This window comes from Martes martes (genome assembly GCF_963455335.1).
Source record: "Martes martes genome assembly, chromosome: 3".
Lineage (NCBI taxonomy): Eukaryota > Metazoa > Chordata > Mammalia > Carnivora > Mustelidae > Martes > Martes martes.
The window spans coordinates 158,787,385-158,812,669 of record NC_137890.1 but is presented as its reverse complement, the minus strand read 5'-3'; the positions used below and the strand labels follow the sequence as shown (position 1 = coordinate 158,812,669).

Here is a 25,285-nt window from a genome sequence, read left to right as displayed (position 1 = left end):
ACAGAGAGGCAGAAAGGGCCAGATCAGAGGATGTGAATATAGATATGGCCTCATCTGAATACAGACGGTGTTGCACTACTGGGACAGGGAAGGGCACCTAGGGATCAGAGAGAGAGAGAACAGGGCCCAGAATCAAGATTTACAGGCCAACATTCACGATATAAACTTAGCTATGTACTGACATCAGACCACAACAGAACTGTGCTAGGATAATTAACTAAAACAAATAGCTACATGATTTTTCCATGGTGGGGTTGATAAGAAAAGACAAGATTTCTGCAGCATGAAGAACATCTAGAACTACATGAAGACCACTTCAGCATTGAGAGGGGAAACTGTTGACCCTGACCAAAAAAAAAAAAAAAAAAAAAAAACACGTTTCAAGGATGCCACATAGTTCAACTCAATATTCAGATGTTGGGAAAGAAAGAGAAGAGGGAGGGAGGGAAGGGGAGGGGGGAAGGAAAAGATACTGCTTACCTTGGAGAGCCCCCTCTACCTGCTACACAACCAGATGATTTCCCTAATGTGTTCTAAAAGCATAATGAAGGAAAACTTTCTCCAAAGATTATCCAGAGATCTGTTAACACCCTCAAGTAACCAGTTACGGTGACAAATAAAAAGTAGGTTTCCTTCCCCCTCTCCCCATGCCTTCTCCCCTAACTCTACACAAGAACATACAAATGTCTTGCCCTGACCACAACCCCACACTGTGCTCATTAACAAGGTAATAAAATGTTCTGCCATCATCAAAGCCCTTTCAAACCAGTGACTTTCCCAAACTCACCTCCCCTGGTGCCAATGAGAAGTTGAGAGCAACTGAATGGGGGTCTGGTCATTATCTCCGGGGTGGAGTGGTCAAGTGTCGTTCGGAGCATACAAGATGGCTGGCTCCAGGCCATTAACTGTTTATTTTACCACGTGTCTTCTCTAATATTAACACTAAAGAGTCTTAAATGGACTTTGTAGTTAATACCTCATTGGGATTAACGGCAAATGAGATTTGCATTTCTCACTTCAGTGGTTTGACTAAAGACCATTTTCTTTCCTGTTAAAGGAAAGCATACATGCAAAACAAAATTCTGGCCGTGAATACTTGAGCAGTAGGTGTTGGAAACAGACTGCCGACTTTTCCTATTAAGACTTGGCGAGTTATTTGGCACAAACCTATAACCTATAAAAACTGTTCACAGTCCAGGAAGTCCCATGGCTGGCAGAAGATAGGCATGAAAAGCTTGAAATATTGTGGATTCCTGCTCCAGCTGGAGACCCAGGGTTTCTGCATTTACATAATCATTGGGAAGTCAAACGCCCCCAATCCCACACCTGGTTCCACAAAAGCAGGAATGAAATGGCGTATGTGCACCAACTTTTTTTAAGAAGGGAGGATGGAGATTAGCGCAAAACTTAAGAAGCTGGTCAGTATCCCCAGGGATTCGTGACTCCGTACTTGTAGGCTGAGAAGCATAACCTTAGAACTAACTCGTCTTTTGACAATGTCAGTCCAGAGGTTATGAAAGAGCTTGGGGCAGGGAGCAAATATGAACCTAGACCAAGTCCAGGGCCACGTGACACTAAAGCAAGGCTTACTAATACCCTTCGCTATTTAGCATGTGTGCTGAATGCCAGCAGACCAGGAAGGAGTTAAGGGGGAAAGGTGACTACAGACCAAAAAAGCTATCATGATACCCACGTAGAACCCGGCCACTCTGACCATCCCAGGACCTCATTCAAGGTCCACCTGTCTTTTCTAAACAAAGCTTTCTTTAGATTTCCATGTAAAGCCTGGGTTCTGCCATTGTTTACTTGCCTGCTTACTCTGAAGTTTTAATACTTAAAGAAGTACCTTGCTTTTTGGAAAATTCACTCATACAGATTGTCTTCTTTTCTGTGGGTTCCTGAGTAAGGGAGGGCCCAAAATGCTTTCTGAATTAGGACACAATGTCACATAAGAGTGATGGACCAAATATGTCTACCATTGCAACTCATCTGCATCATTGGGTGGATTACCCCTGGCTGAATGATGATGAAAAGTATATACTAAGTAATACCATTTGCTCCGAGGTAAAAGAAATTGCAAAGATAAGGGAAGCTGTTGTTAGAAAAAGAAAAAAAAAAAATACGATCCACTTGCTATCACCTGAAGATAGAATGACTGATTCTCAGCAAATCTTACTGTCAGACACAGCGGCCCTTCCCCACTGTCTCCCAGCTTTACTAGCATCTTATTGGCACCTTCTGTCTACTCATCCTGTAGAGAGGCTCTGAAAATTCAATATCGAAACACAGGCTCATGAAATGAACAAAAATTTTATATGGAGACTCCTTAGGTGGACGTTCTATACTTTTCCAAAAGAAATAGCTACTCCCACAATAGAGGGTTACTAGCCCAGAGTACTGTATTTCTGTTTAACTTTTTTTTTTTTTAACAAGATGTTCATGTCCTACCACACTCCATTCTCTACAAATATTAGACTAAATCATGTCTCCAAAGTTGAGACTTGAATATTTGAGTTGGGAGTAACAGCTAGTTGCCTAGTGGTTCATTTTCTCCCCACATCCTTTGAATAACAGCATTGGGAGTTTGTGCTGAGACTGGGCCACCCTGTTAAAGAACATGCCTTTCCTCAGTGACTCAGGGACAAGATGTGTGATGTTTTTGTGACATACATCCATGAAGACTGAGCAAGGGCTGCCCTGTCCATTCCCCCCGCCCCTGCATCCCATTGCCCTATGACAGTGGGGGAAGTCAGTCTGAATCCAGAGATGGAGTCTGTGTGGTGAGGGTGTAGAATTGTCCTCTTGGGCCTGGAATCACTACCTCTACACTCTAACATAAGAGAGAGATGAACTGAGAACCTGTTTAAGTCAATATATTTGAGGTCTCTCTATTGCAACAGATTAGACTGTGTTGTAATCGATGCAGATGTACAAAGGAATCATACAAACTCCTTCCCCGTGCTGCCTCTGCCCCTTGACTCAGAAGGAATCACCATGTAGCTACTCCTTCACATTGCAATCTCACAAAATACTAATTCCATCACTTCCCCCTCTCCTTCGTCTTCCTTAGTACTCACAAAGCAGGGGTGACCATGAGAGTGGCTCCCCTATGAGACAGGGGAGGAGTGGGAGAGAACTGAGCACAGGCTTAGGAAAAACACCTAATGTCATTCCTTTTATCATACAGGGTTATACTAAATGTGCACATTAACAGGTAAGTATAATCTATCATTTAATTATAACATTTTATTTATTCTATAGATGGTGTAAGTTTCACATTACAGAAGTGAGTAACTGCCCACAATATCTACTGATTAACTCCAAATAAGTGCTCCCTAATTAGTGGCTTTACTATTTATACTAACATGAGTAACCAGGCCCAAGTGCCTACAAGAAGTTAATGGGAGGTTATACAGGCTCTACCACCAGATGTTCAACTTCTCCCCAGCTCTGGATTTGGGAGAGTTATTTACACCAATCATGCCTCAGATTCTTTCTCTCTGAAAGAGAACTAATAACACTACCTATTTCCTGGGCTGGTGGTTATGATTAAACGTCTTAATATGGGCAAAGCTCTTAGTGCAGTGCAACTAAGTAGTAAGAACTCTGTAAGGCATCTTCATCACCATCACCATCATCATCATCATCATCACTGCCATCATCATCATCACCATCACCACCATCACCATCACTATCATTATCATCACTACCATCACCATCATCATCACCATCACATCACCACCATCATCATCATTACCACCATCAACATCACCACCAACATAACCATCATTATCACCATAACCATAACCATCACTATCATCATTATCACCATCATCACCATCATCACCATCATCATCATCACCACCAACATAACCATCATTATCACCATCACCACCACTATCATCATTATCACCATCATCACCACCATCATCATCACCACCATCAACATCATCACCATCATCACTATCACCATAACCACCGTTATCACCATTGTCATCATTGTCATCATCACCATCATGATCACCATCATGATCACTACCATCACATCACCATCATCCTCACCACCACCGTCACAGTCAGTTCAGTGTAGGTTGCTAACAGAATACCATAGGTAGGCGGGTTTAAACAACAAATATTTATTTCTCATAGTTTTGGAAACTGGAAGTCTGAGATCAGAGTGCCAGCATGGTCAGGATCTTGGTGAGGATTCCCTTGCTGGTTTAAAGACAGCTGTCTTTTTTCCATACCCTCAACTGGTCCCTTCCTCTTCTTATAAAGGCACAATCTCATTATGAGGGCTCCATCTTCATGACCTAATCTAACCCTAAACACCTGCCAAAGGCTCCACATCCAAAAATCATTACATCGGGGAGTAGGGTTTCAATATATGAATTTGAAGGGTACACATTCAGTCCATAGCAACCATAACCTCCATCATCACTCCCATCATCGTCCTCATCATCCTCATCACCATCATCATCATCATCACCACTCCTTCATCATCACCTCATCATCATCCTCATCACCACCGCTCCCATCATCATCACTCCCATCATTATGACTATCATCACCTCATCACCACCCCCACCACTACCACCACCATCATCACTATAATCCACAGCAACATCAACAACTAACATCTATGTAAAGTGGGATCCTCAATGGAACTTACACTTGTGCAAATACACATATTTCTGAGGAAATACTCTGGGAAAGTATGGTTCCTGAGAAAACAGCAGAGCTGGGATGCAAGCATGTAGGTCATTTAGAGAATCCCCTAACTCAGTTTCTGTGATGTCAAACCTTTTAAATGGAATATTTTTTAATTATTTTCCCTTTTCAAAATTATTGTTAGAATTTAAAAACAATGCCCAAACAAAAGTACAACACATTCATAATAATGTGACTTTCATTATCTACCCTTCTGAATAATATATGCCTAGGTTCTGCTTTAAAAAGCAAGGCTCTAGGCTACATTTAAAGTTGTAAAAGAAAAATATGTGAATAAATGAGGTATGGCTACACTTCATAGGATTAAAAGACATTTTTTTAAAAGTATAACCAGCAATTAATATAAGAAACATTTAATGGTATAAAATGGTATAAAAATAGTCAAATTAGAGTCTTTTTTGAAGCAAAATTTACAGCTGGGCCTGTCAAACCTCTCCATGTGCCTATTTCTGGCATTAAGTAATCTCCATTTAGGAGGAAAAAGAAAACTCATTGCATATGAAAACCATGTCCTAATTGGACACATTTTTTAATGCCAGTTCCTGAACACCCATTGGTAGAACATGAAAATTAATTTGCGCTTTCCTTTGAAATTTTGTTGGCTCACACAGAATATACAATTGAAATTCTTCACTTATTTAATCTTTTTCAATGTCTATTCGATCGCCTTTTCATAATCAGTTAGAATTGTATCACTTAATCTTCCATTAGTACAGTTTCAACTCATCAAATACTGGTAAATCAATTGCTAAATTACTATGGAACTCATATACAATTACCCACCACATCCAGTCATTAATACGCAATGAATGCATTCTGATTAATGGCATTACTATGAATGCCAAAATAATTAATCACTTCTCTGTGTTGATGTGAGGGTAATGGGAGATTATAAATGCACAGCTAATTGGGCTGCAGATGACTTTATAAATGCTAGGGAGTCGGGGAACCAGGCCTTCAGATGAGCTAACATAAAAAGCTGTTGATTGACATGTTTGCCTTCCGGGCTGTGGCAAGCATTGTGCTCACGATCTTTCAACCACCCTTGTTCTATTGCATTCCTTTGCTCTGCTTTGATTCAAAATCCCACATTTAAGTGGCCACCAAGAAGACGGTCTGGTACCTTCAAGGTCATATGAAAGAAGTTACCTGAATTTACAAGTGTTTGGCGAGAGTTCCAATTTGAGATGCGCTTCCTTCTTGAATTATGCATGACATCTTTATCTTCCAGTGCATGTATTATTGTACTAAAAATAAAACTAGCCAATGTATTGCAGTGAAGCCCCAATGGTATGCCATGATTTGAAAGAAAAACAACTGGGAGGGATGGAGAGGTTGACTCAGATTCAGCCTGTCTGGTTGGGCTATTTCTAGCTCCTCTTAGCCTTGTCGCCACAGGAACAGTCACACCTCGACCTCAGTCCCCAAGATGCTCAGAGGCAGCCTTGCCTACCTGCTCCACTTTCTGGAGCTCCAGAAAGTTCTCTACCACTCAGCCCCTCTCCTGTTCAGCTCACAAACACCTACAATCAGAATCACCTACAGGGTTTGTTTAACAAATGGTTATGTTGGCTACAGCCTGACCCAGTACATCAGAATATCTAGCGATGTGGTCAAAAACACCCATGGGTCCAGCTACCGGGTATGTTGTCTTAAGGATGACTTTTTTTCTGCCAAGTTAAACTGCATATATTTCAATGGTGACCATCTGCAAGGTGAATGTGTTTATCAGTTCCTTCCCTATAATAGTTCCTTCTTGCGTGGCTCTTAACGGGGCCTCCACAACCTGGTGAGTGTGATCCAGCCTACCTCTCCACCACATCTCTACCTCTCTCGCCCTTGTTCTCTGAGCTCCAGCCTTGAGGTCCCGATGCCATTCCTCTGATATTATGCATTGTCTCCAGCCACAGGGCCTTTGCACATGCAGCCTTTTGCCTGGAAGGGTTTCCCCATTGCCTAGTTAATCTTTTAACCTAACTATCTTTCTTCAAGATAGTGATCCCCATGACCCCCAGGGTTATGTCAGATTTTTATTATCAACTAGAATCACGGCACAGTGACTTATCACACTGTGCTTATCACACTTGTAATTTTCTTTTTATTTGTGGAATCACTTATTACCTGTTACCTCACTAAAACATCCAATTCGTGAGGGCAGGGATTTTTATTTGTTTTATTTGCAGCTCTATTGCCAGAGCCAAGCAGGCGCCCAACTCAGCAGGTTCCCAATAAATATTTTGGGGAGGAAAGAAGAGAGGGAGGAAAGGAAGGAGGGGAGACAAGTGAGGGGCTTGAGTGTGGCACCAGCAAATATGAGGATATGAGGGGCGCCTGGGTGGCTCAGTGGGTTAAGCCTCTGCCTTCGGCTCAGGTCATGATCTCAGGGTCCTGGGATCAAGCCCTGCATCAGGCTTTTTGCTCAGCAGGGAGCCTGCTTCCCCTCTCTCTCTGCCTGCCTCTCTGCCTACTTGTAATCTCTGTCAAATAAATAAATAAAATCTTTTTTAAAAAATATGAGGATACGAGAGGGACAAAGTAGCTAAGAAAAATAAGGAACCCGGAAAAGAATGCTGGTAGTGACAGCAAGAAATTCCTCTGACTTCCAGCTTTAACTAACAGCTTCAGTGGACGGAGTAATCACTACCAGCTCTGACCACGAACCAAAGCGGTTTCAACCTCAGCCAGGAGCTCCCCTGAACCCGGAGCCCAAACCAACTTAGGTGGCAAGCCTCATTATAAACTCTGCCCTGTCAGGTCATGATCCCAGGGTCCTGGGATGGAGCCCCGCATCGGGCTCTCTGCTCAGCGGGGAGCCTGCTTCCTCCTCTCTCTCTGCCTGCCTCTCTGCCTACTTGTGATCTCTGTCTGTCAAATAAATAAAAAATTTTAAAAAAAAAATCTTAAACTCTGCCCTGCTCCAGACCACAAACATCACCACCAGTCCTGCTCCGGGGCTTACCAAGCAAGAATGAATTACACACGGTCCCTGTTCCCAATCGGCTCTCTCTCAAAATCAAGTTAATTCTGTGTCCTGGCAGCTTAATGGGCTGCAAAGGGTTTCCTTTATCTGTCTGGAGCAGATTTTATTTATGCTTCAGTCTTTACAAAAGTCCTGGGAATGCTCTCTGATCATCAATTCTTTCTGGGATACTCAATGTAGCAAATTAAAAATCCTAGCCATCTTCCTTACAAAGTTGACTGCCCCCAAATCCTAATCTGACTTTGATTGAACAGATGCCCTTCAGTACTAGAAAATCTAACAGGGATCACAACGTATGAGACAAAGACCCCAAAACAAAGAAACGAAGAAAAAGTGATCTGACACATCAAGTGGGTCCTGGCCTTTACTAGCTTCCATTTATTTTTTTTAAATTAACTTTATCAAGGGATAACTTACATTCAATAAGATACAGCGAGTTTTCACAAATGTAAAAACTCTTGTAATTATCACCAAGGTCAAGATAGAGAATATATTTTTCTTTAAGATATATTTATTTAGGGGCATCTGGGTGGCTCAGGTCAGGATCTCAGGGTCCTGGGATCGAGCCCCGTGTTGGGCTCCCTGCTCAGCGGGGAGTCTGCTTGAGATTCTCTCTCTCTCTGCCCCCCGCCCCCGCCTGTGCACACACGCTCTCTCTCTCTTTGTCTCTCTCAAGAAATAGATTTTACTTCTTTATTTGAGAGAGAGAAAGAGCAAGAGAGTGGGGGAAGGGCGGAGGAAGAGACTCTTCAAGCAGACTCCCCACTGAGCTGGGAGCCGACCTGGGGGTCGATCTCAAGACCCTGAGATCAGGACCTGAGCAGAAACCAAGAGTCAGATGCCTTAACCCTACTGAGCCACCCAGGTGCCCCTACAACATATTTTTCTTAATTGAAGTACAGTTGACATACAATATGTTAGCTTCAGGTGTGCAACACAGTGATTCAGTACTTTTATACATTACTCAGTGCTCTCAGTAAGCGTAATCCCCATCTGTCACCATACAATGCTATTACAATATCATTGACTATATTCCCTTTGCTGGGCTTTACATCCCTCTGAGTTGCTTATTTTATAACTTCAAGTATGTACCTCTTAATGTCTTTCCCTTATTTCACTCATCCCCTCTAGCTTCCATATCTAATGCCAACAGTAGACCCCCACCTTGATAAAAGGGTCACCTACCCTCACAGAAGGAGAGCTGGCTTCCTCCTGCATAATACAAGCTTTGGGCTCAGGTGTGTTAGTAGGAGCCAAGCACACGTTAACATTCTAAAGGAAATGCTCCTTACAATCCAACCATTCCAGGTGTAAAACGAATACGTCACAGAGATGAAAAGTACAGCATAGGGGAGGAGAATCAATAACACTGAAATGAATCAATAATACTGAAATAATGTTGTTTGGCGACAGAAAATACTCTTGTCATGGTGAACACTGCATAAAATATGGAATTGTTGAATCACCAGGCTGTGCACCTGAAACTAAGATCACATTGTCTGTTGACTGAAATAATAAACATTTTTTTTAAGAAGGGAAAAAGACAATGATCCCGTTACTAGAAAATTAGTTCACGATTTTGCCAACTGTTTTTATTCATGAATATTAGCTGCATACTATATCCTTCCCATAAATATTTGCATTATTTCCAACTCTAAGGATTGTTTCTTTCCAAACTAATTGTCCGGTTTCATGCCTCCTTACCTGCTCACACTCACCCCCTCCAAGTTATCTACCCTTTAATACTCACCCACCTGTAACGTCCTTGAAATCATATGTGTGCGTATCCACGTCTGTGTGTCTCTGTAGGAGCAAGTCTACGATGGATGTGCATCTAGGTCTGTGTACATACACGAGTGGCCATCCGTGTGTGTGCACACGCATACACACACATGTGCACTGGTGTGTGTATCTACATATGATGGATGGGCAGGTGGAGACATGTGTACCTACGGGTCTCCATAACACAGTCCATAAAATAGAATCAGATGCACAAAACCTAGAGCAAGCCTAAACCAAACATTTCAGAAGGCTGTGGTTGTCTTGAGAGAAATGGGTCCGGTCAAATTTCCTGTGCCCCTGGATCTGGGAATCCAGATTCGCACCTGGATGCTCAGCGGCAGGAGATGCCCTGACCTGCTTCTGCAGGCTGGTTTTTTGGTTGTTTTGTTTAAGTTTGAGTTGGATTTCCATGCTTATGAAATAACCCCCCTCTGGTTACTTACCGGGAATTCACAATGTATTTAATGTATTCAGTCGATCAGTGTTTACTGGATGCCTGCATCCCCCAGGCACCACGTCAAGTGGTTGTGATACAAGACAAAACAGGCCACACTTAGTCTCCAGCTCTCACCGTTCTTGCATTCTAGCAGGAATATACATACTGTGCGTTAGAAAGGGATACGTTCTATGCGGGAAGAGGAAAGCAGAGCAAGGAGGTGTGGGGTACTGGGGCACAGAGGAGAAAGGGAAGAAAGGGGGCTGCCTCTGTTTGAGGGGGTGGCCAGGACAGGTGCAAGTAAGCAAGGTCACGGAGCACGTCAGGGAGTGAACCTGCAGGAGCGGGTGGCCAGTGCAAGGGACCGGATCAGGGAGGACACCTGTGGAGATCGAGAAATGGTGGAAGTGGTGGGAGCAAGAGAGAAGAGCAGGAGAGCGAGGGGTCCGAGAATGAAGGGACAGACTTATGACGCCTCGTGGGACTTTCCGTCTTGGCTTCTAAGACTTGGCAGAGTCAAACAGGAGACACTGGGGACTGGGAGCAGACCTGGGGTGTCATTACGGCCCAGCTGTGGGGGCAGGGGTAAGAGCAGAGCGGCTGGTCAGGAGGTTCTGGCAATAACCCAGGAGAGAGGCTGGGGGCCAGGTGTAGAGAGGGGCCGTGGAGAGATGCAGTCAGATCCTAGATACGCTGAAGTTGGAGAGAAAGGACTTCATGGTCAATGGACGTGGGGCAGGAAAGATAAAAGTTCAAGAGTGATGCTGAGGTTTGGGGTGTGACTGACTGGCAGGAGGAAACGTCTGACCAGAGCTGGGAAAGCCACCCTCAGACTGGCCCTGCCTCTAAGATCTCCAACCTTGAACCTGACCTCTCTGATTCACTTTTCCTTCTCACGCCCTGCCACCACCATCCTCCCAGTCTCCCCACTCTGCCCGCTGCCTTGCCTTCTCTCCCAGACACCAACCCAGCGTAAACATCGTCATCCCCCCAAAATCCCCCACCTGCCTACTCCTTCTCACTGGGGAGCTTCCTTCATTCCCAGAAGCTTCACTTCTAAGCTCCAAGTCGAGGAGCCCTCGCTCTCCACCTACAGCCACAGCCTCCCTCCTGAGCTGGGGTTCTCTGCTTCCAAGGGCCTGCTCAAGGCCACAGACGCGGTGAAACTGACTGCAGCTGCTCTTTTCAAAGAAAGGCCTTTCTTCCCCCACAGAAATACCTCCCAGCTTGAAACTCCAATATCTATCACTTCCGACTTTGCCTATCTGTCTCCTTGCTTCCCTGACACACAATCACATCTAGAGAATCGACCTTCCCAATGTCCCTGGTACCCAGGGTCCTGCTTTCTGCTGCCACCCCCGCCTGACTTTGACCCTTCCCGATCACCACCAAAATCTACTCCACAGCGCTCCCCATATGATACTAGCACCCCTGCCCCTACCTGCCTGTGCTCCTCCTCCTTTATCGTCTGGCTCCCACCTCCCGTCCTCTTCCAAATCTTCCATGGCTCCCTTCTAGAAATCCATTGCTCCAGCCAAACTGGTCTCCCTCCCACATCATCATTCACACCAGTCCTCCTGCCCTGAACATCTTTCCCTCTTTCACCTACTCCTCAGTTCAAGGCCAAGCTCAAAACATACGAATCTAAAGCCTGAGCTCTCTGCTTGGTGATTATTCTTCCCTTCTGAGTTCACGTAGCCCTTAAATGACACAATTCATCTGATATTTACTGTACATTCTTTTTATCTTCTCATTTACCTCTTTACGTGTTCTTTACCATCTCGAAAGTATTACTAGCTAACAAGAGTAGCAATAGATTACCATACGAATATTTACACTCCTCTGACTTCTGCTTCTAAGGGTGAAGGACTCTTGCTTGCTGGGTCAGTTCCCAGGCAAGTTCTTTGTAGTGGAGAACCCCAGGAATGTCGGAAGAACTAAAAGCAAACAAACCCAAGAGACTATACTGATCTACAGAACAAAGGGCCAAGAGAGCAAGAACAGTAAGATGGGAAAAGCCTCAAAGCCCAGGTGGGTGTTAGGCTGAGATTTTGGCCAGTAGACATTAAGAGTAGGGTGAGAGGGACGCCTGGGTGGCTCGGTTGGTTGGGCAGCTGCCTTCAGCTCAGGTCATGATCTCAGCGTCCTGGGATCGAGTCCCACATCGGGCTCCTTGCTCGGCGGGGAGCCTGCTTCTCCCTCTGCCTCTGCCTACCACTCTGTCTTCCTGTGCTCACTCGCTCTCTCTCTCTAACAAATAAATAAATTAAAAAAAAAAAAAAGAGTAGGGGGAGATAATTCCACAAAGCAAGGGCCAAACACATGGAGACTATTAAGAGAGCAGTGAGGAGGAGAGAAGATCGATAATATTTTTGCCGCATGATAGGAATGACTTCTCCCCACTGCTATTTGTGTTCTTTCAAAAAGATGAGTAAAGATTCCGTTATTTAAATAAATAAAGATTCCGTTGTTTCAATCCATTATTGGCTACTGGACTGGGTTTGTTTGATGTGACTTTATGCACAAGGCTAAGCCGTGGGACAATGAGAGTTATCTGGGTTACATAATGAGTATGTCCTGCCTGCCTGGAGGCTAAAATCTCTTAAATCCAGGAGTGGGATCTTAGATTACCTTGCAGCCCCAGTGATGAGCACAGTGCCTTAAAAGTGGTAATTTATCTGTTTGCCCGTGTGGCTCAGTGGGTTAAGCCTCTGCCTTTGGCTCAGGTCATGATCTCAGGGTCCTGGGATCGAGCCCCGCATCGGGCTCTCTGCTCAGCAGGGAGCCTGCTTCCTCCTCTCTCTTTGCCTGCCTCTCTACCTACTTGTGATCTCTGTCAGTCAAATAAATAAGTAAAAATCTTTTTTTAAAAAAGTGGTAATTTATTAATAAACGTTGGTTGATGGCAAACAGGGATATGGACGGACAAGGAGAGGACCCCGATCCTGTTTTTTAACACAATAATGTTCCAGAGGCTGGCATCTATTATTACTGATGTAGCCAAACAGTATTTGTCAGTGTACTTATTTAAAGATATTTTCCATTTGTCTACCGAGCAATATAACTTTTGTAGGTCAAACTCACAATTATGGCATTAAAAGAGGACAACCATGAGCGCCCTGCTTGTTAGGGGATGTATGTGAATACCGAAAATATCATGGCATTCAAAACCCAAATGTCAGAGAGAGCATTAGAGATGAGAAAGCAAGAGAGTCTTTTTGAAATGCAATCCTAATTATTTATATTCTTCACCAAAAACTAGACAATTTTCTCCTGCTGATGTGACCTATTTTGGTCCATTTAACTTGCTACTCTCAGTTTTAGACCCAAGAGCTCTGTGAAAAACAATTCAACTATTATGATCTTGGGTCAAAGTCAAATGATTACTGCTAAAGCATCCCTGATGGGTTTTCAAAATATTTGTCTTTTCTGGAAAATCCTTTCCCCCATTCTCAGAGAATATTCTGACTTCATAAAAAGTCTACAATAAATGGAACTTAAATATTTCCCTTCAGCAAATGGAAATGGGAAAGCAAAAGAATCTGAGAAGAGATGGCAACGGAATCAGGGCTTGCAGCCTTCTGGAATACAAAAGTTCCTTGCAAAACATCCAGCAGGAGAAATGTCACTAGAAACTGACCATGAGGTAGAGATCGTGACAGCAGCAACTGCTCATCATTCCCCATCTCCCCATCACCCCATCCGCCATTTTACATGGACTCAGATGTACAAATGCAATAATACAATGAAACTCTCCCATTTACTAGGACTCTGATGAGCAAGTACTTTAAATATCTTCTGCTTAAAGAAATTTGTACCGTCTGCGGGTGCCTGGGTGCCTCAGTCGGTCAAGCATCTGCCTTCGGCTCAGGTCATGATCTCAGGGCCCTAGGATTGAGCACCATGTTGGACTCGTCTCAGTGGGGGGCCTACTTCTCCCTCTCCCTGTGCTGCTCCACCTTATTGTGCTCTCTCTCTCTCCCTTTCTCTGTCAATAAATAAATAAAATATTTTCCAAGGGGAAAAAAAGAGAGGGAGAGAGAGAGATTTGTACTGTTCTTTCTCTGGAAACTGTTAATGACCATTTTCCTCCTTTGTAGAGATGGCTAAGCATTCCGGATCACTAAGGACGTTGCTAAGAGGTGTATCTAAACATGAAGTTGGATCCAGTTAACAGCAACTAGTCACAAGCTGACGCAAGGGCAACAAGACGCTATTCCAGAGGTGAACTGGCTATCCTGAGTGAAAACTGGAAGAAAGTGAAGGACAATTTGATAATGTGCATCAAAGTTGTTATTAAAATATACAAACCCTTTGATCCAGCAAATTCTTTTTTTTTATAATGTGCTGCCTTTTATTTTTTAATTTAAATTCCAATATAGTTAACATAAAGTGTTATATTAATTTCAGGTGCATATTATAGCAATTCGACAGTTCCCATATATTACTCAGGGTTCTTCAAAATAAGTGTGTTTTATATATTTTGGATACTAACCCCTTATCAGATATGTCATTTGCAAATATCTTCTCCCATTCCTGTAGGTTGCCTTTTAGGGGTTTTGTTTTTGTTTTTTTTTTTGATCCAGCAAATTCTTGATCTGGAAACTTAACCCAAAAATATCATCAGAAAGGATACAGAGATGAGGTTATAATAGTGTTTGAAATTCTGTCTTTAAAGGCAGAAGAAATGAAGGAGCTAACTGTTTAACCATAGCATATTGGTTAAATAAATTACAGTACATGGATTCTATGGAACACTATAGAGCCATTAAGAAGGATACAACAGATTTATAGCTATTACCACAGAAGAATGTTAGTGATGTGTTAAGTGAAAAAGGCAAAAAACCAAACAGTATACGATGTGTTCTTCTTTCCAAAAGAGCATGAATATTTTTTATATTTATACTATCTATTGTCATAGATCTTTTTTAATTTTCAAAAGAGACTAAACTGGAAACTCACCTTTGGGTGAGAGAAAACCGTGGTCCCAGGTTGAGCCCTGAGACTCAATCTCTTTCTCTCTTTCCCTCCTTCTCTCCCTTCCCCTCCCCTCCACCCTCCCCCCACTGCAATGGAGAAAAAGAGGAGAAATTTGGCTATAAACACGGAAATTCGTGACATTACTTTCTTAGTTGAAATTTGCACTGACATAAAGTTAAGAAAAGATGTCACAGGGAACTGGTAAGGCTCTGAGAAGGTGTGTCTCTAAGTTAAAAGATAAAAACAGGATTCAATCAAAGTCTATGGATTAGATTTGGGTTAAAACTAATAGCAGTTAAGGAATAATGTATTTCTTTTTAGAGTTAATAATTTGTTTAAAATATAAAAATAATTTTCCTTATTACTTAATTTTGTCAAAGTAATCTATAAGTAAAATGACCTACTTCTATTTTTTTAAACAAAAGGCTGAGGGAGAGGAAGAGATAATGGGGCAGAGCGAGGAGGGAGAAAGGGAGAATTCATGGTTATGAAGACATACCTTGAGTTTGCTTCTCGAAACCAAGCCAGTCCCTCCGCCTGATGCCTCAGACCCACACAAGAGAATTACCCCGCAGTCTCTTTGTTCTCCTAAATTCTGAAACTGGTGTTCGAAATCTACAGAACCAGCTTTCTGACTTACAGTCATGCTAAGAGGCATGGACCCTGACTGGTTCTACTCTATCCTATGGTTGTCCTTTACTTCCTGATTAGTTCCTAGAATTTGCAAAAGTTACGGCGCGTGAAAGAATGCCCCGAGGAGCTTGCAAAAGACTCCGACGTGGAACAGCCAGCTCTGCGGGTAGACCAGCAAGCTGCCCGATTCCAGCCTGTCCTGCAGGGTAGGAGAAACATCTCGGTCTTCACTCACCTGCCCCGATGCCACCACAGCCGGGGCAACCGAAGCTCCGTGTTGGCTCAGGGAACCTTAGGCAGTCACCTCTAGCAATCACGCATGTCCACAATGGAATGTGTTTTTGTTAACAATGCTTAATTTATCACCACAATCAATAGGTACCAACACACAAATGATGCGGATCATGACGATTTTAGGAAAACAAGAGCAAGGCATTGAAGGGCAAAGCCAGCTAACAAAAAATTCTCATATTCATTACCAGTAATAAAAAGAGCAAAAAGAGTAATAATGATCGCTAATGATATAGAAATGTGGTTTCAATTTAAGTAAAATTTAATTTAATAGGAATCTCCCAACTAGACAAATGGGAACTATAAGAACTTTATTCCAATTATGCTATGCAGGGCAGTCTTTTACCTATCCTTGTATTTTACTTTCGTTCCAACTATTATTGCTCTTGATTTAAACTTTTCCAAGTTTCTTCTCTGTATTCCGGGGAGTTCAAAAGACCGTATTCAACTGTGGTTTTAAGGTGACCGTGAAAAGGTGAGACATTTGCATTTTCTTTGTTAAATGTTAAGGCCTCAGCAAAAGAAGATGTTAATTATCCTATAGCTGGTATCCCTTCCGAATTTTCTTTGACTCTGTTACCCCAGGCCGCCAGAGCAAGACATCTTAGAGGACAAAATATAAAATGTAGCATTCCCAAAAGAACAATGGGAAGTTTTTCCATCTTTCTTTCTTTCTTTTTTCTTTTTTGTATTTGAATTTCATATACTTTTAATGTAATAAAGGGGGGAAAGTTTAAATGTCATCAAGGTGGGTTGCAAAAATCTACAAAGAATTCTTAAGACTGACATTCACAGCTAGAAGTTTTCTCCACATGGCATTCACTGGGCAGAATAACTTACTTATGAACAAAATGCAATCCCTCAGGTGGGTACCATATGGCCATCATGGTCCAAGGAGCTATGGTATGGTCCCTTCTCTCTAGAAATTCACAGTCTAATTAAAGATATAAAATCAACATACCAAAAAAAAAAAAAAGAGGATAGAGAACATCCAGATGCTATATTGTGTGATGCTGGCTCACAATAGGATTATCAGATGGAAAAGTGAGACTTAGCTGATAAAGCAAAAATGTCATGAGTTAAAAGAAGCAGAAGGAGACAGAGCTGGGGGGAAAAGATACCAGAGACAAGACGACATAGAGACCAGAACAGGAATGTGCAGGGCTCGGTAAGATGAACATCTGAAAAGGCCGACCAGCAATTCAGACCACAGGATTCAGAGGCAGGGGAAAAAACAGCCCCACTGAGGGCTGGCATCAGTCCATAAGAACTGGGTGGGAAGAACTTCTGGGAATATCAAAAAGACGGACAGGGTCCAGACCGCAGAGACGACACCTATCAGGGAACAGCAGTCAGACAGGGTGACAGTGGTGAAGGGATTACTCGGGACAGTGGGACCTTAGGCTTGCAAGAAATCAGATCTCACTCAAGAAGCTAGAGGAGGCTCAGTGCCTGTGGGCTTAGAGTGGAAGGTTCCAGCTCACTGTACAGTCAAAGGGCCACAGACCTCAGAAGCCCAGATTTAGATGCCAGGGGTGTATTGGATTGGGTCCACCTTCACAAAGAGGAGCTAATAAAATATTGCTACTTGGGGCGCCTGGGTGGCTCAGTCAGTTAATTGTCTGCCTTCAGCTCAGCTCATGATCCCAAGGCCCTGGGACTGAGCCCCATACCAGGATCCCTACTCAGCAGGGAGACTGCTTCTCCTTCTGCCTCTGCCCCTACCCCTGCTCGTGCGCTTGCGCTTTCTCTCTCTGTCAAATAAACAAATATAATCTAAAAAAAAAAAAATTGCTTGTTTGAGAATAACCTCTAGACTCTCTGGAGTCTAAAGAAAGGAAGCCTGAGGGCTTCATGCATGTAAGCAAGGTCTGATACTGCAAGAACACGGGGTAATTTTAGAAACTAGTCTGATAGCAACCTACATATGTGAATGATGAATTACAGCATTGCTGAGAATCAACCCTACTTTACTGGGTCAGAGCTAGGACGCAAATACCCATCCTTATTCTAATGGTCTTAAAACACATCATCATCATGAAGGTGTTATCAAGGTACAGTAAAAGAATATACTGAAATTTTAAATGCCCCAATGAATATCTTCTTTCTTTATAGCCTAACTTATTCTATAAGATCTGAGGAGCTCACAGAGAATGCATGCCATTAAATAGTGAGATACTAATTAAAATGGACATCAGAGCCTGGAAAAATACAACTAAAGAGCGTGTGGAAGAGAGATAAGCAGGCCGTAAAATCTTCACAGTTGTAAGAGGCAAATTACCAATTTGGTTCTGCATCTCCCAGTGGCCTTTCCGACAAGTAAGAGGAAAATACATGCCAAGCATCTTTTACTCCACCTGGGAATCCTCCCTTCTGACAAGTCCTGGTCTAGCCCTGGCCTTCTTCTCTTCAAACCCCTTCCCTGCCACCCTGTGTCTTCCAGATGCTGGAGCGACGTGGTCCTTGTGGCCAGGGGCCAGTCACGCAGAGCTGGAAACTAGCCACTAACAACATGGAGAAGCCTAGCAGCGGGAGAGGGGCAGTGTCTGACCTATGTATCTCCTGGCTATTTTCAACTCCCAAGAAACAAAAGAATCTATCAAGAAATGGCTGAGATTAAGTAAGATGTCTGTCTAGGAGATCTGATATCTAAATGACTAAAACAAGCCCATGCAAAAAAACTAAAATATTGACCACAATGCATGACTTCGGGAAGCTCTCCAGCCAAACTATGATGTTAAGAAATCTCCTGTCCATCCTTTCCTTTGGAATTTTTCCCGTTTGAATACTGCCCAACACCCTTACCCTACCTGGTATGGTCCTCATGATGCCTCCTGTCTTGTTGGGACACATTCCCCCCAAACATTCTCTTCATCAAACTTACAGGATGAAACATCCTACTGACTTGCTTCCAAAGCTTACTTTTTTTTTTTTTTCAAAGCTTACATTTTAAAGGTCAAGGCTCACAGGAAGAGTTTACCCAGAGAGAGGACAGAGAGAGAGGGAGAGCATTCAGGATCAAGAAAATAGAGCTTTCTTGAAGGATTCCAAAGGACCACCTGGGAATTCATGGCAAAGACGAGAAGCTTTTTGAAGAGAAACAGAACCCAGGAAATAAAATTCATACCTGGAGCACTTTATAGGAATTTGCTCGCATCCAAGACGAGAGGCAGCTGGGGGGACGGATGGAGTATGTGGGTGATTCCGTCACACACGTGCTGAAATTAAACCCCATCTCCAGCTGTGATGACCATTAATCAATTTCTAGCACTATCACTAAATTACCTTAATGACACAGATTCCCATGCCGTCAAAATGCCACACACCTCTCTCTGTTCATCCAAGGAGACCGCTTTGCCTGTTCTATCTCTCCCTGGCAGTTAGCTGCTCCTTCCTTTGAATCCTGGGCCCCTTTGGCACCTCCCTTGTCTACAGCACTTGTGTCTGTCTTTGTTGCCCCATTCACTCACTTAGAGACCACACCTAAGTCATGTTTACATTTCCAGGCTGGCACAGTGCCTGGGAGATGCGAGGCAGCAATGTGTAGTTTCTAACCTGATGCAGAACTGAGTACTTCCCACAGCCCGGCTGCCTGCAAGTGTAGGTAAATAAAAGTAGGTTAAGTTTCTTGATACGGGGACAAGGGAAGCCGGTACATTTGCCAAAAGAAGCCACACTCAATGAGCAGAGAATGTTGAAAAGCAAATATATTCTCATGGGATCACATGCATAGCTTAAAGTGGAGGTTCTAAAATTTGGGGACTTAGATATCTTGGAGAAGCCAATGAATGTTGAGCTCTGTCCGAAAGGCTGCACAAACACATAAAACTCTCCAGTGCAGGAGATGCATGGGATTCTCGAAAAGTGACCTTTGAACCCCATGGCCACCCTAAAATCATGGTCTAACTGAGCCAGATAAGGAACTTCTGCCTAGGAATAAAGCATCAGTTGGTTGTGTATTAAAAATTCTGTAATTTTTTTTAAAGTCAGTATAAACTGTTGGACTACAAAAGACTGTATCTCCAAGGAAATAACATGATGCCAGGGAGGATAAACCTACCAGGGAAATCTGATCTAAACCCTGAGGCTGGGAAGGGCCATCACACCAGTGCCGTCTTACCAAAGGAAAAGAAAGTTTTCAGTCTTCATTGCACATGCCAATGTACCGCGTTATTCCTCCTTATTTGTCAAGAGAAGAAAATAAAGAGAATGCACTGCTTTAGAAATCATTTTCCAAGACAAGAATCTTTTTAAGCTGAAAACATAGAATCAAGGCAACTTAAAGTGCTCTGCAGGTCCCAGGAGGCACGAAAGGGTCATAGGCAGAATGGGAAAATTTCTAATCTAGTGAAGACATCTGTTAAAAAGACCTGGAAGTCATTATTTCTATGGTTCTGCAGCTAATTTAGTATCTACAATCCTGACGAAGCCAGCCCAGCTTCTACAAGGACATTGCTATGAGCTAATGCTACAAACCACTCACTTCTTTGTGAGGTTAAAGCAGATCTTCAAGCCCTAAGAGCAGCTTTTTAGTAGGTCACAAAGGAAATACCACTGTGTGTGGATTAAACATAAAAATGCACTTATTTTTATGAGATAAATTAGATGTTAAAAATGTACTAAAAAATTGTAAGAAGGGATGATACAAAGGCAGTCAAAGGTGACAGGGGAAAATCGTGGTTCAGAGGCAGGAGAAGAGGAGGGAAGACAGAAAGACAAGTATGAGCAGCTAGAGCACCGCCAGGGAAGAATGGAGAAGAGAATGACCTGCATTGAAACAAAAATAGTCTCAAAGACGAGGAAAGAAACAAAGAACCAGACTGAGGTGACAAGAGAGATGGATTATAAAAGAGAGAAGCGTGAAGGAAAAAGCGGGGTTTCTCTGAGCGGGCAGGTCAACAAAAGTATGGGTAACGCAGACGTGCCCTGCCTGGGTTTTCTGATCAAAAGAAGCATGAGAATATTCCAGGGCTGTCTGTGTGTCTGGAAGAATGTGTGAGAGTTTAAGAGGATTTGAGAAACCAGGTAGACCGGAATATGGGGCTGGCCCCTTTTCTCCTAAAGCCTCCAAATCAGGAGAGTTCAAATGAGGTCTTGGAGAGGAACTGATGTGAGGGGCTGAGGCTTGGAGAAGGTGGGGAAGGGGGCAGCCCAGGTGGGGAGGGGACAGGCAGTGGGTGGACAGAGTTCACCAAGGAGAAGTACTGGGAGATACGCCTAGGGGCAGGTGACCAGAGAAAGAAAAGCCTAGAAAAGGAGTTCAATGGGCTTTCACCCTGAGGAAGTGTTCTCACACAGAGGCCACACAGCAGACGGGCTGCCTTGGCCCTCATCCCTGAGAGTGTCTGTCAGAGCAATGTGTCCAAACAACTCCAAGTAAAAAAAGAAACAAAAATACCTCACATAAGACAGGCAACTACTTGTCACAGGAATCCTTCCTATCTGGGGACACGAACCACTGGGCAGATCAATCACTCAGGGGGCTCCCAGGCTCCTTGGCTGCTGGTCACGGAGCAGACAACACTACATGAAGGTCAGTTTAGTCACTGACCTCAAAACAGCGCATCAAGTAAATAACATAGTTGAAAGAAGCACATTTAGGAAAAGCCAAGGGGATGATGAAGGAGAAGGCAGGAGTGTTGCAACTGGATGACAACACAGGGGAAAGGGGCTGACGCGCTGAGGCACAGAAGGAAGAGCTACACACTTCGTGAAATATTTTATCATTTCTTTCTTTCCATGAAAGAGTATAAATATTCATATGGCAATGGTAACGAAGGGAAACTGTTTTTAAACATCCAGTGGAGTGTCACTGAAATAGCTCAAATACAAGGACATCATCATCATCCGGAACATGCAGAGCACTCACAGGCTCTTGGCAATAAACTTTTAAAAAGAATAATTGTTGAAAGCAGGTGACAGTGACCAAGTTCATCTCCCAAAGACACAGAAGGGACTCCTCTGCTCTGTTGGGTAGAAGTATTAAAATACCTGTGGTCATTCAGTTCTGTATGGAACCCATCAAGAGGGAAGGGCAGAGAGGGACAGTCAATTCCCCCAAGTGCCTTTCTTTCTAGAAAGGAGCGGAAGTGACCAAAACACAGCACCGTGACTCTGGAACTTTACTGTCCCTTTGCCGTGGAAGTTTCCTCCCACCCGTGCTGGCCTCCCTTTGTTCATCTGTCAAATGAATGCTGTTACACTCTGCAGAATAGTCTTTTGGTACTGAGCTAAACTGTATTCATGTCTAGAGAGCCCAGTATTGTAAAAAGGAATCATTTTAAGAAGCTGCCTTTCAAAAAAAATTTAACAAAAGGAGCATTAAACACATGTCAATGTAGTAAGCATAAGACTCCACGATGGCTACAGAAGATAAATCTAGTTTCTTTGAGATAAAAAGACTTCGTCAAGGAAGTCCTTGTGAGTGTGTGGGTGTAACTAATCTTGCATTGTGAGGAAGCTAGCCATTCTTCCTCAGAAGGAGCTTATGACAAGACTGTCCCCTACCTTGAGAAAAAATAACACTGAAAGATTGTGAGCTCCAATACAAAACTACATAAAACACTTAAAATTTTCAACTTAGGAAATTTAAAAAGACATCAGATCACAACTTTTCCAAATGGAACATAATGGTTTAGAGAAAGAAAGGATGTTACACAATATCATTGTCTCCTCGTCATTACCTGAATATAATTTTTGAGAAAAAAATTCCTTAGCTATTAATCTACCAAAACAAATTTTTAAAAATTTTTCCTCTGAGGAGTAATACATTTCAACCCAAGATAAAATTTTTTCCATGAAAATTTTTTATGAGCAAAATGAGCACAAATTTTATTGGAGTTCATAAAATTCCTCATATCTCAAGAGTATAAAATTATATCAGTGCTAGAAAATCCGTCTTTATTGATCTCTGTCTTTACCCCCAACCTAAGTCTGAAGTTATAGTCCTGTTACAACCAAACATAATATCAAATGTAAGCTAACATTTCAAATGGATGTCTTCTGGTAACACTAACGACAATTGCAACACTGGTGATAGCACTACATTCTTGCAGAATATTAGCTCCACATCCCAAGACAGTTTAATCCACTAAAAAAAGAAAACTTAAAAAATCAATACAAAATAAAATTGAAACTATCTACCAAGATATACAAACTATATCCTTGTAGATAAATTATTATAAGAGACAAGGGAAGTAAATAACAGCTCCTTGCCAAGTTTGGGGGAGTAAAATTTAGATTTGACTTGGATAATATTACATCATGCTGGTAATCCAATATCCATCAGAACAGACACATATCAGTCTGAAGTTAAACACCCTACCCTCTTTTTCCCATATGTCCATTCCCTGCCTTGATTTCTCCATCCAATTCCTGCTCCACCAAACCCACTCCACAGTGGGATTTCCAACTACTGAGAAATGGCCTTCTCATCAGAGAAGCGTTGATCAAGTAGAAATACAATACAAATTATATAGAACTGGGTATTTCCTGTTATCAGTTTACCTTCATTATGATATTTGCATCAAATACATATCTTAAAGAGTATATCTTGCTGGATACTTTCCATTTAATTTAGCAAAATATTTAGTGTATCTCAGGAAAAAACAGAGGAAGTACCCTAAGCAGCCTAGAATCTTCCCAAGTATTTGTAATGTACACTCACACATCCATCATCACACCGAACCCTCACAACACCCCTGAAAGACAAACGCTGCCTCTGCCCCACTCTGGGGGAAGACTGTTGGAATATATGACCAGACAGGAGAAGGTATTAACAGCAGAATGCAGGGGGCTGCTTGGGGGCACAGGACTGGGATGCGTGGAGTCTGAACTTGACCTTGTGTCTCTGAGTTGAGGCTGCTCGAGAAACAAGCTCTAAGAAAGCAGTTGATGATATGGGCCTGCTGGGGGGCTGGAGTTACAAGTTCCAACCCCGGAGGGATGAAGACAACACAGGATGCAGTCAGAATGCCAACCAGGGGAAGGTCCTCCAGAAACCGCCCAGGAGCAGCCCTTGGGAGGAGCAGGGGGCAGTGGGTGGGGAGTCTCCCTTTATGAAGGCCATTTCTACTCCAGGGCAGAGGTATCTCAAAACAGCTAACTGAGCATGTGGTAGTTTAAGGAAGGATCAACTGTAGATTTACATATATTTGGGAAAGTGAAAAGTCAAATGCGACCCACGAGGGAGAGAGGGGGTGGGGAAGAGGAGCCGCAGAGGGAGCTGGAATCCCCAAGCTACTTGTGAGCTGGAGGCTCAGCTCTAGCAAAGGGCTTCCGAGGTGCTGTGCCCAGGGCCCTAGGTCAGGCCTAACTCAGGTGAGAACAGGGTTTTTCTGAGAGACCACCATTCAGGGCCTCAAGTTGCCCACAAGTCCTAGAGAAAGCAGACTAGAGTCAAGAAGAAAGCAGACCCGAGCTTTAAGTGCCAAAGGTCCACATCGCCTTGTCCAGAGCTGGGATACAGTCTCAGGATTTCAGAGCACGTGCTTTGTCCACACTGAGCCACATGGAAAATATTATCTTAGAAATCAATTTTGATCGTAAGCAAAACCTCACCTAAAGTGGAAGGAACAGGGTTGATATCTAGAACCCAGATTATCCGAGCAAAATGCCCTCCCTGCCGTCTCTAAATACCACGCCCAGGCTGGGTGAAACCAGACGTGCTCAGGCAGACCGCCATAACTCACCGATGAAGTGGTTGTGTCCCAGGGCGAGCATCTCCTCCAAGAGGACCAGGCCTCCGGGGGCCTGTAGGAGAGTCACACTCCGGCCATCGATGAGGGAGCACTGTTGGAATCCCGTGGCCGTGACCTTCCACAGCAAAATCAGCGAGGCAGTGGCATCTTGCCGAATTCTGAAAACAGGAATGGAGTAAACCAGAAGTTCCTTTCAGAAAAATTCGTCTTAGAACCAGTCCATCGACATTAAAAATAAAAATAAAATGACATGGGCATCCACCAAGGTCTCGGGAAGTCGTGACAAAAGTCTGTCTCCCACTTGCTTAAAAATAGACCTTGCCTAACAACTGTAATCAGTAATAAAAGGTCTGGAGGGGAGGGCGGGGAGGGATGGGGTGACTGGGTGATGGACATTGGGGAGGGTATATGCTGTGAATTGTGTAAAACTGATGACTCACAGATCTGTACCCCTGAAACAAATCATACATTAGAGGTTAATAAAAAATTTAAAAATTAAAAAAGGGCATCTTGAGTTCTTTTAGAGACAAATCCTTCTGCAGCCACACCATATGCAGTCCTGCTTGAATTTACTATAAATGTGTCAGGCATCCCCAAAGGGCTGCCCACATGAGTGACAGTGTGTCACAACCCATGCTTTGGGCTTCTCTTGGCTTTTTCTTATTTCCCTGGTAAAATCAAAGAATGAGATGCTAGAAAGCAAATCAGCCTTGACCTCAGTTCTCCTTCCCTTGCAACACCATCCCTGCAGGC

The 25,285-nt window shown here is 43.2% G+C and overlaps 1 protein-coding gene across 2 annotated transcripts in view; it reads right to left on the bottom strand.

The window, feature by feature from the left end:
* Positions 1–25,285, bottom strand: part of DNER (delta/notch like EGF repeat containing) — a 277,810-nt gene that overhangs the window by 147,552 nt on the left and 104,973 nt on the right. For both annotated transcript variants that reach the window (XM_080799207.1, XM_080799206.1), the window contains one exon: positions 24,524–24,690. In XM_080799207.1, the coding sequence (XP_080655333.1) occupies positions 24,524–24,690 (167 nt within the window). The remainder of the gene's footprint in view (positions 1–24,523; positions 24,691–25,285) is intronic.